This window comes from Paralichthys olivaceus, chromosome 2 (assembly GCF_024713975.1).
Source record: "Paralichthys olivaceus isolate ysfri-2021 chromosome 2, ASM2471397v2, whole genome shotgun sequence".
Classification (NCBI taxonomy): domain Eukaryota; kingdom Metazoa; phylum Chordata; class Actinopteri; order Pleuronectiformes; family Paralichthyidae; genus Paralichthys; species Paralichthys olivaceus.
In genome coordinates, this window is record NC_091094.1 from 8,206,343 (window position 1) to 8,223,336 (window position 16,994).

Below are 16,994 nucleotides of genomic sequence, written 5' to 3' on the forward strand. Positions count from 1 at the left end.
CACCAAACAGCACAAACAGATATCATTCCCCTAAATACGCCAGATTTTTTGTTCATCAAAACCCATGAATTATTCCCTGTCAAATCAATAAAAAGTGATTTTAAAAAATGAAAATGTATCGGGCTTTTTCTTGGCTCCAATCCTTCCACTATTTCTCTGGAATTTGTTTAGTAGTTGTTGCGTAATCCTGCTGACAACAAAGAAATAAACAAGCAAAAAAACGTACAGGGTTGAAATAATACAGAGAACAGTCCTCAGCACATAATTTTATATCTTATAACCAATCACTCCAGGGAAATAACCTGAAGTGAAGGATATATTAATAAAAGACTAAAACCATCATAAAAGTCACCATTGAAACAAGCATCTTAGAAAGAGAAAACTCATTTTAACAAATGAAAACAATCTCCTGCTTTAAAGTTGCTTTTCTGAAGATGTAATTTGATTTTCAACAAAAACAGTTTTACCTATTTTTCAAGTCCGCTAACTTGTTCTTGATCATCTTACTCCAGTATTTAAATCATTGATGAATATGTGGGCCTGTGCTGGATCTTTTTTTTGGTTCACACCTATGTCACCATTTTTTATTTTTTTATTTCTATCCCATCTTCTTTCTGAAAGTTTCCTTAATGACAATCTTAATTATCTGCAGATCAGTTTAATCCTCTTTTCTTTTTCTACCACACATTTTCTCCTCAAATGATCAACTTGCTTCCTGTATTTATTGAACTAGACCTTGACTCCTGATTTACACATGAGAATCTCCTGTCATCACGATGACTTATCGCTGATGACATGGGGTATTAAGACTACGGTTTAACTCATAAAGTGGTTTCAGTGGTCGGGAAGTGCAAGCAAGCGATTAGTCTGACTGCAAATGAGCCTTAATGTACACCAGATTTCAAAAGCAGTCGTTGAAGGGAAGTGGTTGGGATGAATGGAAAAGGGTAAAAGTAAAGTTGAAAGTATGTGGGAACATGTCGGGTAACAGTATGTAACAGTACGGGGGTGTATGATTAGAATGCAATAATCGGGATGCTTGGAAGGAGCTGATTTCCTGTCCTGTATTTTTCTCCTTTAGATAAGCTGTTCAAAAGGAAACTATTCACTAAAACTGTTTTAAAACACTTTATTTAAGGTCACCTACATGAATTTCAACTGGCTCTTTGATTTTTAAAAACATTGCATTACTTGAATGCTCTACAGCTACTTAATAAGGCAAAAGTATTTCTTCTGGGGGTATTGTAGTAGAATAATTATAGATTTCTGTATTTTGGTTTATAATTTTATGAATATACTGAGCTTACCTTCCCTGTCAACTTTTGTGCTTTCTTATTGATCAATGAAAATTGTGACTCGCAAAGAAATGAAAGCCGTTCTAAACTGTTGTCATTTTACAATTTATTAAAGAAATAAAACATGAAATATTTAAATTCAATTTTAGAAAGAAAAATGTTGCATCAAGTTTGTACTTTTTGGCACTTTTTCCATCTTTCCAGACACTTTCATCATGTGACTTGCTGTGACCTACATATAAAGGTCATTCAGTCAGAGCTGGCATGAAATACAACTACAGTTCACTGATTCTGGAGTTGACAAGTAGCCCTGGGCATCCTAATGTGATCAAAAGAGTTTATTAGTATGTCAGATATAATCTCTGGAAATAAAAGGAGTATAGGAGTTTTCTGTTTTCCATAAAAGAAGGAGAAGTGAAGGCAACAGGTAACCTTAACAAGTCCACGCTTGCCTTTGTTTCCCAGATTCATGAGGTGTGTCAGAGGTGAATTACTCAGAATGTCTCACGGTTGAGACGAAAATGTTTGACCAGTAACTATGTTGGCTGTGTTTTGGAAAACACATGGTAAGTTATGACACATTGAACAGGTGCATTATGGTCTGATTCAAAAAGACAAAGTCGTTTTCTGGTGCTAAAGAATTCTCACCACTGTATTTTTTGATTGTAATTTCTATACGTGGTTTATCTTCCCTGATATTTTACATGCAGGAGTTCAAACCTAAAACTCACAAGTTGTGCTCAGAGAGGATCTCCTCTGCTGACCATATATATGTGAATGGGACACGTGTATGTTTAATATGTCTGTGAAGATTCTCTGTCAACCAGTTGGCTGTCCTTCTAAAAGCTATTCAAAGGCAATTGGACATCTCACCTCTCATTTTCTGAAAGCCTTCTCCAGCTCAGTCCGACAGTTTAAGGCCACCATAGCAAACCCTGCGAGTGATAACATGAGAGAGAGAGAGAGAGAAAGAGAGAGAGAGAAAGAGAGAGAGAGAGAGAGAGAGAGGGCAGAATGAATAATCAAAGCATCAGGACAGGGAAAAAGAAATCCTCCCTTTTTCTCCCTCCGTCAACCTTCAGCCATACCACCTTCCCCTTTTCTACCATCTCCTCCCATTATCTACTCTCTCTGAGCTGAGGGTACAAGCTAACACGAGGAGTAACTGAAGGCAGTTAAAGTCAACCGCTGTGAGGGCAGTGATCCACTGAGTTGACAGGTCTGGTTAAACAGGTTCTGAGGGGAGAGGCTGATACTTGTTTAACTGCAAGGTATGGCACTCTGCTGCTGCTGCTGCTGCTGCTGCCTCTGGAACATTTAGCCTGGCTTGTGTAAGACGCTGGTTAAACCTACTGACCTCCAGAGCAGGATATGTAAATGTGCAGTTTGTTTTTACACATATACCTGGTTAGAGTCGAGATAATTTCCTGGAGAGTTAGATTTGCAGGGTCGGGCGGACCTGTGAGCTTAACATAACGTGGCATAACGGATGTTTTTAGTTTTCTGGATGAGATCAAAGACACATTTCCCGCCTGGTCTGGAAAATGAAGCTTATTCTATTCTATTCTCTGCAGCACATATGAGGAGTAATGTTGATACAATATGCTGTGGTGGATTACAGCACTGCAGTTATGCTTATATGTCCAACGTTAATGCTCAAATGTGTTTCAGTCAGCACTGGTTTGGAGTTACTCTGGCTCAGCCGTTTAGCAGTAAACTCCTGAAACACATAAACAGACAGACCACATGAATCAGCAGGGACTGGCCAGGCAAGTTATGATTAAGCAAGCTTGCGCCACATGTAAATCCCATCTGCAGTTTTGCATTGCTTTGTTTTCTCACACACATCAAAGGAATTGTCATCTGCAGGGTGAAACTTGCAGTTCCACATTTCCATAGATGAAATACACCTTTAAACTCAAAGCAGACTGACTCCACACAGAGAGCACACCTGCTCTAAAACACAGAGAATACAGGGAATGTTATGGGTAACAAGTGATGAGCTTCTAGTGTAAACTAGGCAGTATGTGTCAATAGCTTAAGCTTCGCTAAGTTTAAACATGAACAAGCCATTTGTCCGCCCTCAGCTATCTTTGCTCATCACATGATGTACTTTTGAGGTCTATGCCTTCACTGAACCACACAGCCTATTTGTGAAGCTAAGTGAGAGCAGATAATGATTGCTACTGTTCCCATTCGTTTGGGGTTTTTCTTTGGTGTTTATTAATAGGAATATTTTCCAACACATGACTAAACCATCATCTGTGAAATACTGCTGAAAAGGCTACAGAACAATAGCGCTATCCATTAACAAAGTGTGTTTGTGTGTGTGTGTGTGTGTGTGTGTGTGTGTGTGTGTGTGTGTATGGGGCTCAAGCGGCATCACTGACTCACTGAATCAGACTTTAGTCTTTTTTTTTATTTTCATTTTTCCTGAAACTTTAAAACAGTTTTTTTTTTTTTTTTACATATTTTCAAAAAAGGTATATCATGCCCACTTCCTAACCTCTACTCGATAAAAAACTAACCCATTTATAAAAGTTTAACACATCATCATCATAAAAAGTTAAACCATACACCAGAATGATACCATTATTTACACAAGCCCATTAAATTACAACATAAATTAGAAAATATTTACATCCAGGACAAGACACTGGATAAAATTCTATGTGTGGAATTTAATGTCTAATTAAAAGATTTTTGAAGAAGGAAATATGTACATTTACACACACTCTCACAACATGCATACACTCCGGCAGGACTAAACTGGTTGGTGGATTGATGTCAACGTGAGGTTTTTAAATACTAATGATGATTAATACCTAACAGTCACAAAAATAACATGTTCTCACTGCCTGGTATAAAAGATAGAGGAACAATGGAAGCACTGCTATGCCTGTAATCCACATGAACACTGAAGAGGCTTCTATTATAACGACTTTGAAGTCTCTGGTTTCTGACCAAACACAGACTGACAAACCAAAAATCGTCAATTCTTATTCAGGCTTACATAAGATTCAAATCATCTCTCGTGAAACAAAGCACAATAACACTGGAGCCATTTTGAAGTGGTTGTACAAATCAAGCATAAAAAAGTAAAGAAAACGAAGTGGATATTCTTCTCTCTCTTTTTCTCATATAAAAATTGTCCTTTTGCAAGTCCATTGAGACACAGGAAATCAGTGGATTTGCCTCCAGACGGAGCAGAAGGGGGAAAGCTGAGAGGAATTCACAGCCACAGCAACTCATCTTGAAATGATGTCCTCTAGGGAGAAAAAAAAAACAGTATGCACTTTGTTCTTTTTCCTCTTCTTGTCAACAGAGTGCAGGTCCCATGGTTGTAGCGTCGGCACATTGGCAACTGTATAGGACTGCAGAGTGGTCGCTATGATATGGTCTGTAATACATCTTCACAGGAGGCGCTCCCATTAGGATCATTCCACGGGCGTTAACCGTAGGTGCCAAAACAGACTGAACTGCAGCCGGCTGTGACAAGTTTTTAGAAATCCTCAACTTCTAAAAATATATAAATTTAACAGTGCGAGCATACAGTACGTACATACACAGTCACGCACAAATTCAGCTTTCAAAAAGACAATACTAAATATTGATTTTAAAAAAGTCCAAAAAGGGCAGACAGGGCAGCAAGATTAAGGGGCTCGGGGCGGGGGGGGTTCTCAAGTTTGTAGGGATTCTCTTGTGAGCTCTCATTTCCTGTGCTTGTCCATTTTGTCGGTAGATTTGCTTCCACTGTCTGAGGATCCCTGGTTGTCGTTGCCAGAGCTCAGGTACATCTTGTCCACTTGTTTGAGCGCCTCGTTCAGGTAGTTCTGCAGTGAGGTCATGGCGGCGCAGATGGCCGGAGAGCCAAAGCCATGAGTGATGAGGCTGAAGTGGGTCAGGCAGCCTTGGATTCCAGGCTCCATGATGGGAGCCGGCCGAGAGTTTCCCAGAGGTGATCGATCCTGAGTGAGCAAGTCAGTAAACTCCTTGCAGATTTGCCTGAAGGTAGAAAAAAAACTGATTTAGGAGGACGGGGAAATATTTACACATCTACTGATTCACTGTGGCCTGAGTGCAACAAGATGACACTGCAGATAATTCAATAAGCAAAATGCTCCGGTCATCCATGAGATTCAATGCAATTTATATACATCAATCCAGGGATACTCACTTGGCAGCAAGGAGCATATTCTTCCGAGAGTTAACCTCATTGCGTTCTACGTGCGGCCTGCCGAGGTATTCAGCAATCGCCTTTGCAGGGAACTCCGTCTCACATACGTAACCAAAGTCTCTCGCTAAATGAACAGCTTCACCTGGAAGAAAAGAACGAGGAATAAATTACTCAAGTAAGTTGAGGAGAAACGTGCTCCTGATCTCAAACTAAGACTGTATGTTTATGAATAAATAAAGATTATCATTATTTATGTATGCATTATCAGAGGAGGCCCTTTCACACTAGTCAAAGATGTATTAGAAAGCTGGTCAGCCCCAGCAATTTATCAATTTGCAGCTTCACACTAGCGCTCTGCTTCGGACGTGATTACCCAAGCATCAAGGCACATGAAGAGAAGCAGCTGAACGACAGAATAATCAGCTGTGCTCATTCTTCTGGCTCCAGGGAGGAAGAACTAGTGAGATGAACATATTTCCGTCTTGAGGGTGGTTTGACTTGCATGGTCATAATGGGTTTATGTGGATAAATGCTAGCACAGACTGCCCGTGGCACAAACAGTACCACTTATTGATAGACACGCACATCATTTGAGGACGCAGGCAACCATTCAGAAGCACAAGATTTAAGGTCAGCTGGCCCTCCTGGCGAGTCGAACACAAGATAACAAGGCTTAATTCAGCTTTGAAGGTCTCTAAATAACATGGGCCTCCAGTCATTCTCCTCCACAAAATCATCAGCCCATTTAAAAAATTAGGCATGTAGAGGAGCATGGGAGGGGAAAAAACCTTTTCTACCTTAGCCCGCGGCAAGAAGTTGTGATTAAAGTGATACTGTGATCACAGTTAGGCATCACTGATGATGATGATGTGTTAGTATTTAAGGCTTTGACAGGGGAAGGTAAAGGTGTTGTGTCGTCATCGTAACTACGTAAACTGCCTGACATTAAATAACTGAATAACTGTGGCCGTGTTACACGGTGCAGACGATTTAAAGAAGATTGATATCACAGAAAATACACCTAACTGTTATATTGATATCCAGTGTTACCCCCTCTCTTTGACTCAAACCACTTCTCTTCCCAATTTCTCTGATAATGCCCCAACCGGTCCAGGCAGGTGGCTGAAAATGTTGGGTCTCTCTATAAACTATTAAGTCTCAACCTCACTATATAAAGTGCAGTGAGATAATTATACAATTGTGCAGAATTCGTTTTTTCATAAGGGTTAAAAAGACGTTAACCTCAAAATATGAAAGACTGAGTTAAACAGGTCTTTGATGATAACAAGAATCTTGCATTTACTCATCAGCCCCTTCATTAAAAACAACTTCTTACGGAAACAAGTTCCTCAAGAAAAAAAGCCTTTGCACCAGTCACATTGTCTTTATTCCAATAATGAATGGCGTTTGGAGAATGCCTCAAGATGGTTTACAGTGATTAAAACACACATGCTATGTCGAAGAGATTGACGTTCCCACGTCCTCTTACTATTAGAGCGACATTCCAGTTGCGGGCAAACAGCAATTACACCTGAGAAGCTGCTCTGAACTACTGAGTGACATGGCATACCTTCTACGAGTGAGGTAAGTAGAGTGACGTTGGCTGCCTTCCTCCTTCCTGCCGGCAGGTTCAGCCCAATTTTATCCAGCTTTTCTCTCAGAGAGCGACCGCCATTTTTTGACTTGGCTCTGCAGGAGAACACAAAAACACATGGTGAGTCCAAAGCCATTAAGTCATTCATAGATTATTCACAATAACATTTTTTTTCCACATTATGTGTTTGCTCAGGAAGGATTATAGGAAATGAAAAAAAGATTTGGCAAGTTTTTATTATGGTGATTATTTATTTCTTTTAGACAAACATGATGTGGAACGAACAGAATAGATTAATGGGACTATTGTGATTTCGACTGTAGCTCACACAGTAAAAAGGACTTGTCAGATGAGACCTCTCACTTATCCTATACTTAAAAAACACAAGTTAGGCACAAACAGCCTCTCCTGACCTAAAAACACTGAAACAATTGATGGTTCCACTCAAAAAAGCATAGCAGAGAAATCACTCATACACGTGTTTGCAGAAACACTTAAACTCCGCACTTGCCATGGCCAATTCAGTTTTCTGCATGACAGGAGAGGAGCAGGCTCTCCCTCTCCGTGGCGGCTGAGAGGGGGAGCATCTTCAGGGAGGCGTGTGTGTGTGAGTGCCCCCACTCCTTCACCCCCCCCCCCCCCCCCCGCTGTCCCTCAGATAACGATCCTCCTATTGCTATATGACCTACTTAAAACTGACTATGATTGTGTGTGTGTGTGTGTGAGTGTGTTGGTGTGTGCACATGTCAGCATTAACACAGACACATGGGAAGTGGCAAACGTGCACTCCAAGCACAAAACGCTCCATTCAGGACATACTGTAACCTCCCAGTCCCTCAGCAGACTACCACACTAACATATGTGCCATAAGGTCAACTGCTCTGCCACGGATAAATGTACGCACGCTGCGGCGCCTGACAGACGCGCAAATACACCCAGTGAGTCTTTAGATTGGTACTAACTGCGTTGATGTAACCTATCCCCAGAGGAAGCAGAGAACCAAAATTGCAGACCACACAAAGAATGTCACGAAACGTATGCAAAAAAAACTGATGAGCCACAGCAACTGAGGCGAGCTGTGCTTTTGGAAAAGTCTTCCCCATGGGCTGCTGAGCTTCAGTCAACAGATCGCAGGCCATTCACAAGTGAGACAATCACACAACCTTATCAACAGCTCGCAGGCAACACAGCTGTTGATAAAAAACCAACAAAATGAATTATGCTCTGCTTAGTTAGCTTTGATTTGTGTGAATCAGTGTGAGTGTATTTCTATGTTGAGCTCTGACCTGCGTAAAACCCCTCCCAGGAGCGATGCGTTGAGACACTCTGGGGGTGACAGACGTCTCTGGACCTCTGCCACGGTCACCTTGTACTTGGAAGTGGAGCTCAGCAGGGAAAGGCGGCCTGGCACGGAGCAGAACACCTCTGTGGGATTTGATACCATGCCCAGCAGGGACTCTTTCTGGAAGGGAAGACCCAGTGCATTTCCTTTGGGTAGAGTGACGGGACCTGCAGAGTGTGGAAAAAAACCCCATGTGTGAAAGAGTGAAAAAGGAAAAGAAACAGAATTGCAATAGAATTTGTTTATACATGTGCACTTTTCCTGTGTGTCTGCGTAAGCTCAAATCAGCATAATTCCCATAGTGTATGCAGCTCTGCGCAAGTGAGAAAAACAGTGTCTGCCGCACTAAAGTATACAAGAATCAACTGTTAACGGTTGAAACACTGTGTGGTTTTCCAAACACTGGATGGTTTAAAATGCCCTCATGCCAAACACCATCCACAAACAGGTACACACATACAGACGGCCTCTTATCTGAGCCACAGATTTACCTCAGAACAAAAAGAAATGTGTGTCTATTTCTGGCTGCCCCCTCCCAAACAAAAATGTGTTCACAGATTCAAAGATATTTAACCACCCACAAAAGCACTGACAGTCATCGGACAAACAGAACAGTACAGCACACTACAAAAACATGGCTATCTTCATCCTCACCCGCAAGAACGCCCCCCTGATAATAAGTCCTCTGTAAGCGATCAAGGTTCCTGCCACCTCGTAGTCCTAATACTGAGACAGAAATCACAGAGTCACATGAGTGCTGTAAGGCTCCTCTGGGGCACATGCTTGGGAATGACATCCCATTGTTTACAAGTGGAGAACCTAGAGTGCCCATAGCGTGCCCTTGAGCATGGGAACAATATAATGAGCCATCACTGATTTATGTAACAAATGCAGACTGTCTGGTTTATTGTGGCGTGCACATGGCTCTCTGCTTGTAAGCGTGCAACATGATACTGTCACACTTTGTGCAATAATATATATATATATTTATATTATCGCATAAATGTCATGAACTCTCACTAATGCAGTATATTTATCTATCTATCTGCAGTATTTTTCATGTATGTGGTTCAAATTAAAAAAATAAGAAAAGAGAGACTAATAAAATCGCTGGAGCTGATCTTTCTCTAACTCAAAGTCTGTTTAATGGAGCCATGATGACAAAACAGCAGGAGTAAGTTCCCTCAAAACAGTTCATGTCCCAACAAATTACTGAGCTGTCCTTCACATGCGAGCCTAATGCCACACCCCACCCAAAGCTGGCTCTGCAGAGCCAAGACACTGCTGCTTCAAGATCAACTCGTAATTTCCTGTTAACGTGATCTGAAAAGAGCTGCAATTGCGAGATTAGCCGGCCTAAAGATGATCCAAAGCTTTCCTCCTCTCTCGCACTCAACACCGAGGGTTGTGATGTTGCTCAATTTTCATGTCATGTCAGCTGCAGACTGACATTTCTTCTGTTTTTTTTTTTTTGAAAGGAATCTGTTTTGTTTTTCCACTGGGCATCCATTCAAGCACCTTCACCAAAAGAATAGGCTGAGCTTAGATAAATGCATCTCACGGTTATGAGGATTATCACTGTGTGCAAGTGTGAGCGCAAACAGGAGACTCCTCCTTTGCTGTGCCTTCACACTGAGTGGCGTGACATGTCGCTATCAAAGTAATTGTTTTGACATTTCGAAATATGAAGCGGAAAAAAATACAGGCCTTACAGTACATTCAACTGCTGCATGTTTATCTAGTTGTACAAGGACACATGTACTTATGGATTTTCCCAAAATCTTTTTCCCAAACTTTTACACTAATTGTTCAAATAATCATAAACATGGTATTAACTCACCTTTCTTGATGACTGTCTGATCGGCCATTATAATACTGTGGTCATCTACATGCTGACAAAAGAGAAAAGAGGCGACAATAAGCAAACACATGCACAACTCAAAACAGACAGATGATGCAAGCTGAAATTAATTTCTGAACGGTGTATCCATGTAAGTCATGAAATTTAAAATATGTTTAAATGAACATTTCCTCTTTTAAGCCTATTTTCTGCTAAACAAACAAAAAAAAGTACAAGGCCTGATTCACTTGCGATGTTTTCTATTGGGAATTCAGTGAACTATTATTTAATCCTCTGTGTAATAAAAACAGCGTCTCTAAATGTTACGATAAGCAATAAAGATCATTAATTTTCTTTACTGCATGATTGTGTGTATAAAAGAAACCTGGTTGTATTGTATGCTTGTCTTGAATCATTAGAGCAATGACTGTATTACCTTTAACTGTCTTTTTTTTTATACAAATTACTTTTATATTGTTTGGAACCACGTATTTAGTTTGTTTCTGTCAATAAAATAATAATGGTTTTCCATAATGTGTCACAAGCACATGCACACACATGGCTTCCACACAACTTTAGCTCTCAGTGTAATTTCCAATCATCCACTCACTTGAACATCCTCCAGTCCGTGGCCTATGTCGTGCATCCCCATGCTGTCACTGATGACCGACGACTCGAGGCTATGTGCGTGCTGGGGGAGCAGCTCGGGCCGGCGGAAGCCTTCCCTCCTCACCCCGGAGGAGCCTCCGTCCAGGCCCAGGATCTGACTCGCCAGTCCGCTCCGAGCGTGCGCGCCCAGCCCCTCCTGGCCCTGGCGGCCGGGCCACGGCTGCTGCTGGTTCGACGACTGCGACTGGTGAATGGAGTTGATGTTGAAGGGGTCGCCCAGGTGGGAGTAAGGGTCGTTGGGCTGTGGGTAGGTGATGGGCTGGTAGGGAGGAGGGAAGTACGGGGGCTGGAAGTCCGAGCTGGCCGAGTGTGAGAGGGCGGGGGACGGGCTGTAGAGGTGCTGGCTGACCGCGGGCAGGTGAGGCAGCCGCGGGTTCCCGTTGCTGCTGCCATCGTGTCTTTCCTGCGGAGACAGACAGGACAGGATGAGACAGAGGACAACAACACGGCAGGTGAAGAAAACATTTGTCCCTCAAGGGAATAAAGTGTCCTTTAATGTGTCCACTGAAAAGAATGCTTTAGATGCATGAATAAAGAATTTAATGAAAGTTAATGTGAAACGTACGCAGCTATTCATCCTCTAATAAAATGACTTTATATTTAATTATGGTTATTCTCACTGGTTAGTAAAGGCCCGCATTATAATGAAGCACAATAATAAAGTTCTTATATTAATATTGATATAGTTATTATTATTATTATTATTATTATTATTATTATTAGGCTTCTGTTTTTTTATAGAAGTACATATTTAATTATAGAAGACGCAAAATCAATTGTACCTGGTTCTAGTTTTTTTACTTTTCTTTTAAAGTTGACGTTTAAGCAGCTTTTCATAACATTATGACATTTTATTGTACATTACTTTATACTTTACTTTACTTTATATTTCTTCATTATAATTATGAGGAAAATCATCAGCCATTGTTGTTGAATCTCAAACTTTCCACGTCTCTCAAACAGCAGTTTGAGTTTGTCTGTTTTTAGTCTGGAATAAACTCACCTCACAGTCATCCTCATATTTCACGTTGTCGGCTAATTTCCACAACATTGTGACAGAGACGAGGAAAAACCCTTCTTTACCAAAAAGATGAAGAAAAAAAAGATTTAAATCTGTGACGTGAATCGTCGACTGCGCGTTTTAATCCAGGTATGGAACCCTGAGGAGCTTCCTGCTGCTCATGAACTCTTTCGTTTCCTCTGGAGAAGTCGGAGGCTGGAGGAACCGACGCACTGACGGATGGTCCGGCCGCAGATGTGAGTGTCCACAGCCGCTCTGGGACAGAAGGATCACGGTTGGTGCTTCCCCGCCGCTCCGGTCACTGCGCTCCGCGGCTCTGCTGTGGAAGTGGGCGACGGCGGCGCATTTAAGAAACTCGACTCCCTCTTATGGACAAACCCGAGACGTTCAGTCTTATTGGCGCAAACATGAAGTATATCTGCACAGTCGCTCGCAGTGGGCGTCACCCTGCGCCATGATGCAAGTATATGGGGGGGGGGTTATTGAAATATGGCTGATTGGCGGGAGGATGCACCAATCAGAGGTCGGTGCGTCTGTGCAGCTTCCAGACATGTCCACCCAGGGGGGCTTCACTTTATAGATCCATAGAGAGTGACCCCCCCCCCCCCCCCCCCCCCCCCCCCCCCCACACACACACACACACACACACACACACACACACACACTGGTTTACTTTACTGTGTTTGTTTCCATATCCTCAAGTCCCTTCAGCCAGGGCTTTTATTTTGAAAGGATCACCTGCATGGTCTCGATCCATATCTTGATTGTTTGATAATGGCTCTGAAACAAGTCACCCATTTATCCATGAAATGACTCATTTGGTTACTTGTTGCTGGAGCTGTGATGCCTATCTGTAAAAACCAACAAACAAACACACTAAATAATTGAACTCTTTTTTGCCGGGTTGCTAGGTTACCGAGTTCTGAAGATGGGTACAGTAAGGTTGCTATGGGATCGAGCCTCTCTACAATGTTTTAAGTGTTGTCGACAAGAAACACACGTGTTAAACAGGCTGCATCGATGTGAGAGGAGGTAATGAAGTGTTTAATAGGATCTATTATTTATTCATGTTTTTATTCTAATGATGTTAAAGGAAGGCTATGTCACTATATAAATAATTTCCACTATTACAAGGGAATCATAGTATTTTCATTTCAACGTATAACAAGAAGCATCATTTGTTAATAATCATTGTTTTTATAATAATTATTATTCTTATATCCTCATCTGCTGCAGAGAATAACAGCCCTCTCACTTTATGACACTAAATCCAAAACGACTATCAGCTGAAAATAAAAATGCATTTCTCTGAACTGAACTGATTCATTAAAGAATAATATGCGTGGAGATGAAACCTTCGCTTTTCTAACGTGGGTGTTTTCACGGTGTGGTGTTGAAGTGCTCGTTACAAACCGCAGTGAGCCTCAGGGGCTTAACAACATCAGAGTCTGAAAAACCTCTAAAGCTCAAAGGAGCTCAACAAACAACTCTTTCTCAACTTCATTTACATTTCTGCTGGAGCTCTGCGACGTTCACAACAAAGCTGCTTCTGGAGCTTTTCACATGCACCACATCCCCAAAACAGGTCTAATGATATTTGTCTTTTAATTCTAACTAACTGCGTAATTATGTGGATCAACTTATTCTAGTGCCTATAAACATGAATGTACCCCGTTTCCATTAGAGGCTATTTCATTCATTAGTGGAGTGTAATTTGACGAGCAGGCTCCTACATGTCAGATTATAATTTGTGAGATTAATGGACAGACCTTTGTCTTTAAGGAGAACAGCCTGTGGCGTCAGTCCTGCACCCAAGCTGTGATGAACGTCTGCGCATGGGAACAACGGGACGTGGGCGACTGCGGATTATCTTTTCTTTTTTTTTCTTTTCGCGAGTTGGTCCTTGGCTTGTTGTGATGCGAAGCAGAAGTGAAATGCGCACTGATTAAATGTTATTTTACGTTGGGATCTTTAAGGAGGTTAGGCACGCTTGGCCTGACGGTGAGGTTTCCTGCAGCCCTGGTGCTCAAGCTCGTCATTTTAATGAAGACTGTGAAAACCGGCTCAGCTCAGGATGTCAGGTGAAAAGATAGAAATGCACACAAGGCAGGAGAGATAGGAACAATGATGATACAATAATAATAGTTAAAGAAAAAGAATAAATGAGTTATGTTAGTGATTTTCGAACTGGTTTGGCGTGGCTTTTTACATTTAATTCCAAATGCGTCTTTTATTTGTAGGAACACCCCCTAAAACAGCCCCTAATGAATACCACGATAATATTTAGGTTAATCATGTTATCACCTATATTTCCTTTCATATATGTATAAACTATATATTACAGTAAGATATGTTTGCATTAGTCACTGATTATCATTCACTGAGCATTTGAAACCTTTATGATAATAATAATAATAATAACAATAGAAATAATAAATGTCATCTGTATAGCGCTTTTTAAGGAACTCAGACCCTTTAAAGATTCAAACGTTAAAAATATAGTATCATTATATTGAAAGCAGTTCTGAGGAGGTGGATTTTAAGAGCAGATTTGAACGTTCTCCTGTTTTCTGTTTTCACAAATAAATTAATACGATTTTAGGAATTATATACAATTCTACTGTGTTTTTTGTGTCTATATTATTTGAATGTTTTTGTCAGTATCTCTTGACTCTTATCTCAGCGACTCTCTCTTGTTTATGATCCAGTAGTTCTTCCATAAAGCGCACAAGGCGCCGCGCTGGATTAAAACCAGGTGACTATCACAGGAAGTCATTAAATACAACATTGTTAAACAAGAAAAAAGAAAACAAAGCGATAAATATGGTGCAGGTTAAATCCTCTGGAGGAAAGAGAGGAGGAGAACAGACGAGTGGACTCACCCTCCAGTCTATCCTCTCCAGCACAGACATCTGAAGGCTCCGGTCGCAGCGGATGAGTGAAACCGGCTCAGTTTTACATTGCTGACTTCACCTGAGGGCCGAGCACTGCGCATGCGCCGTCCAGCGTGCTACACCTGAGTGGGAGTAAATCAAAACAATTCACCTAAATATAAAAAAATCTTTTCTCTCTATGTATTATTATTACAAAGCAACATGCATCTTTATATTGATTGAGGCTAGGGAAAGAGCTTAATGCGTTAAAATGCATTATATGTATATATATATATATATATATATATATATATATATATTATTGGAATGTAAAATAAATATATGACTCTTAAGATTGCACGTGTAAACAAGCAAGATTTATTTTACCTTCATAGTGATCTGTTATTGATTCGTTTTTTAAAATGTATTTAAAGAAACAATGTGACACTCAGATAATGTGGAAAAGAAAAGAAGTGGGGGGAATTTTCAAGATGAGGTAATTCCACCCCCCAAAGCCACATCGCCCCGGGGGCTGACCGAAAGAATCTGCTTTCAAAAAGCCACTGAAACTTCTTTAAAGGCCTAAAATGGCTCCTGTTATCTGATCTGCAGGAGACTTCGGTTTAAAGTAATGAACAGATCAAAGTGTCTGAGAGAGCTGCTCACACATGTGGCTCAGAGAAAACGGCCTCACCTTTCTGATGCGCGGCCCCGACACCTGCCGCTCACTCACCATCAGACACCTCGCACCGTGATGGAACTGATGTGCGTCTCTTTAAAGCTTTTATATGTCTGGAAAAAAAAAATGAAATTCATTCCAGTCAATTGTGCTTTAAATGCAAAACACCAGCTGTAAGAAGATTTTATTAAAAAACTGGAAAATCAATGGCCTGACTCTTAATTTCACTTGATTTCCAAATCCAATGAATAAGAGTCATAGATTAATGTTATCTCAATTCAATAATCACAAATGTCACATGGAAATCACAAACCGGATGAAAACGCATTTCTCAGCAGTGACTCCAAGGCCTATTATGGCCCCTGACTGTTCCACCATCCACTGTATAATACATTTATCTCATCTTAATAAACATCCATTCAGATTTTTTAATGCATCATTTATATGTTTCTCCTTCAATTGAGGAGCAAAATATAAATCAAATATATGGTTCAGGGGGAAAGTGGTAGAAACAGGTGACTCTGTAGAAACGCATCTGTATTTGCTCCTGGGACAAAGTTATAAAGTCAATAATATAAAGATAATTAAAGGAGAAATATTCATACAAGCGTGTGTTTCTTTGTATTGATGCATTGTGAAAGTTATTTAATGATCGAAATGTTCGCAGGAATAAAAATGATCAACAAACAGAGAAGCAGCCTGATGTGGAAAAGAGGAGCCGGTGTTTGTTTAAATATTCAGCCGCAGTAATTGGATTATTTATGGTGTAACTTACATTTAATGAGACGCAGGCGAACTCCGCTGTGTATGTTCGATCCCCTTTTTATTCTCAGTCCGTGGGTCCGTCTTCTCACGCAGTTTCAGGGGATCAGCAGGTTAACATACAAACGTCTCTGCTGCCGCCTTGTGGCTGCGCGCTCACATCACAATAAGGCTGGCATGCATCATGTAAATAAAACATTTGTTACTAATCTTTAAAATATCTTAAACTTACAAACTCACTTTACACTTTTCAATATTGCTACTTGTCATTTTCTGTCCCAAAGACAGTTAGAGTAAGTTTGAAAATGACTCTGAATGATAATTTGAAGTTTGATGTGTTTTTCCCCTGATTTGTTTAAAAATAATCAAATAAAAGTATGAAATGTGAACATTGTCATTGTTTAGTGTGAACAGACTTCATGGTTTTAACTCTGCACATACATCTTCCAGCACAGTCCTCAACAAAACACTGGGTGGAAAGTTCAAAGAGTGAGTAAAAAAAAAAATAGAATTGTGCTTCAGTCCTCTTATGAAACCACATTTAGATTCACTTGATCCTCCTTTTTATTTGGATTTACACCAAACGGCACAAACCTATCAGTTCCCTTAACATGTCTGATTTTTCCAGATTACGAGCTATGAATTATTTTCGGAAAAATCAGGGACGATATCAAAAAAACGCTTGTTCAATGTTTAAGTGAAAATAAATAAATACAATACTGGATCACAAAAAAATTTAATG

At 40.6% G+C, this 16,994-nt stretch overlaps 1 protein-coding gene across 4 annotated transcripts; it reads right to left on the minus strand.

Annotated features, from left to right (window-relative positions):
- Positions 1 to 1,618: 1,618 nt before the first annotated feature.
- Positions 1,619 to 14,954, minus strand: tfap2c (transcription factor AP-2 gamma (activating enhancer binding protein 2 gamma)). Of its 4 annotated transcripts, none has more exons than XM_020096930.2 (8): positions 14,821 to 14,954; positions 10,859 to 11,320; positions 10,249 to 10,300; positions 9,063 to 9,134; positions 8,353 to 8,575; positions 7,043 to 7,161; positions 5,473 to 5,614; positions 1,619 to 5,300 (listed from the first exon to the last, which is right to left on the minus strand). In XM_020096930.2, the coding sequence occupies exons 1-8, from the start codon at positions 14,848 to 14,850 to the stop codon at positions 5,006 to 5,008; spliced, it is 1,395 nt and encodes a 464-aa protein (XP_019952489.1). In that variant the 5' UTR covers positions 14,851 to 14,954; the 3' UTR covers positions 1,619 to 5,005. The 4 variants fall into 4 exon arrangements, with proteins under 4 accessions (XP_019952489.1, XP_019952488.1, XP_019952491.1 ...); XM_020096929.2 differs by lacking the exon at positions 14,821 to 14,954 and adding an exon at positions 11,921 to 12,358; XM_020096932.2 differs by lacking the exon at positions 9,063 to 9,134.
- Positions 14,955 to 16,994: the final 2,040 nt, after the last annotated feature.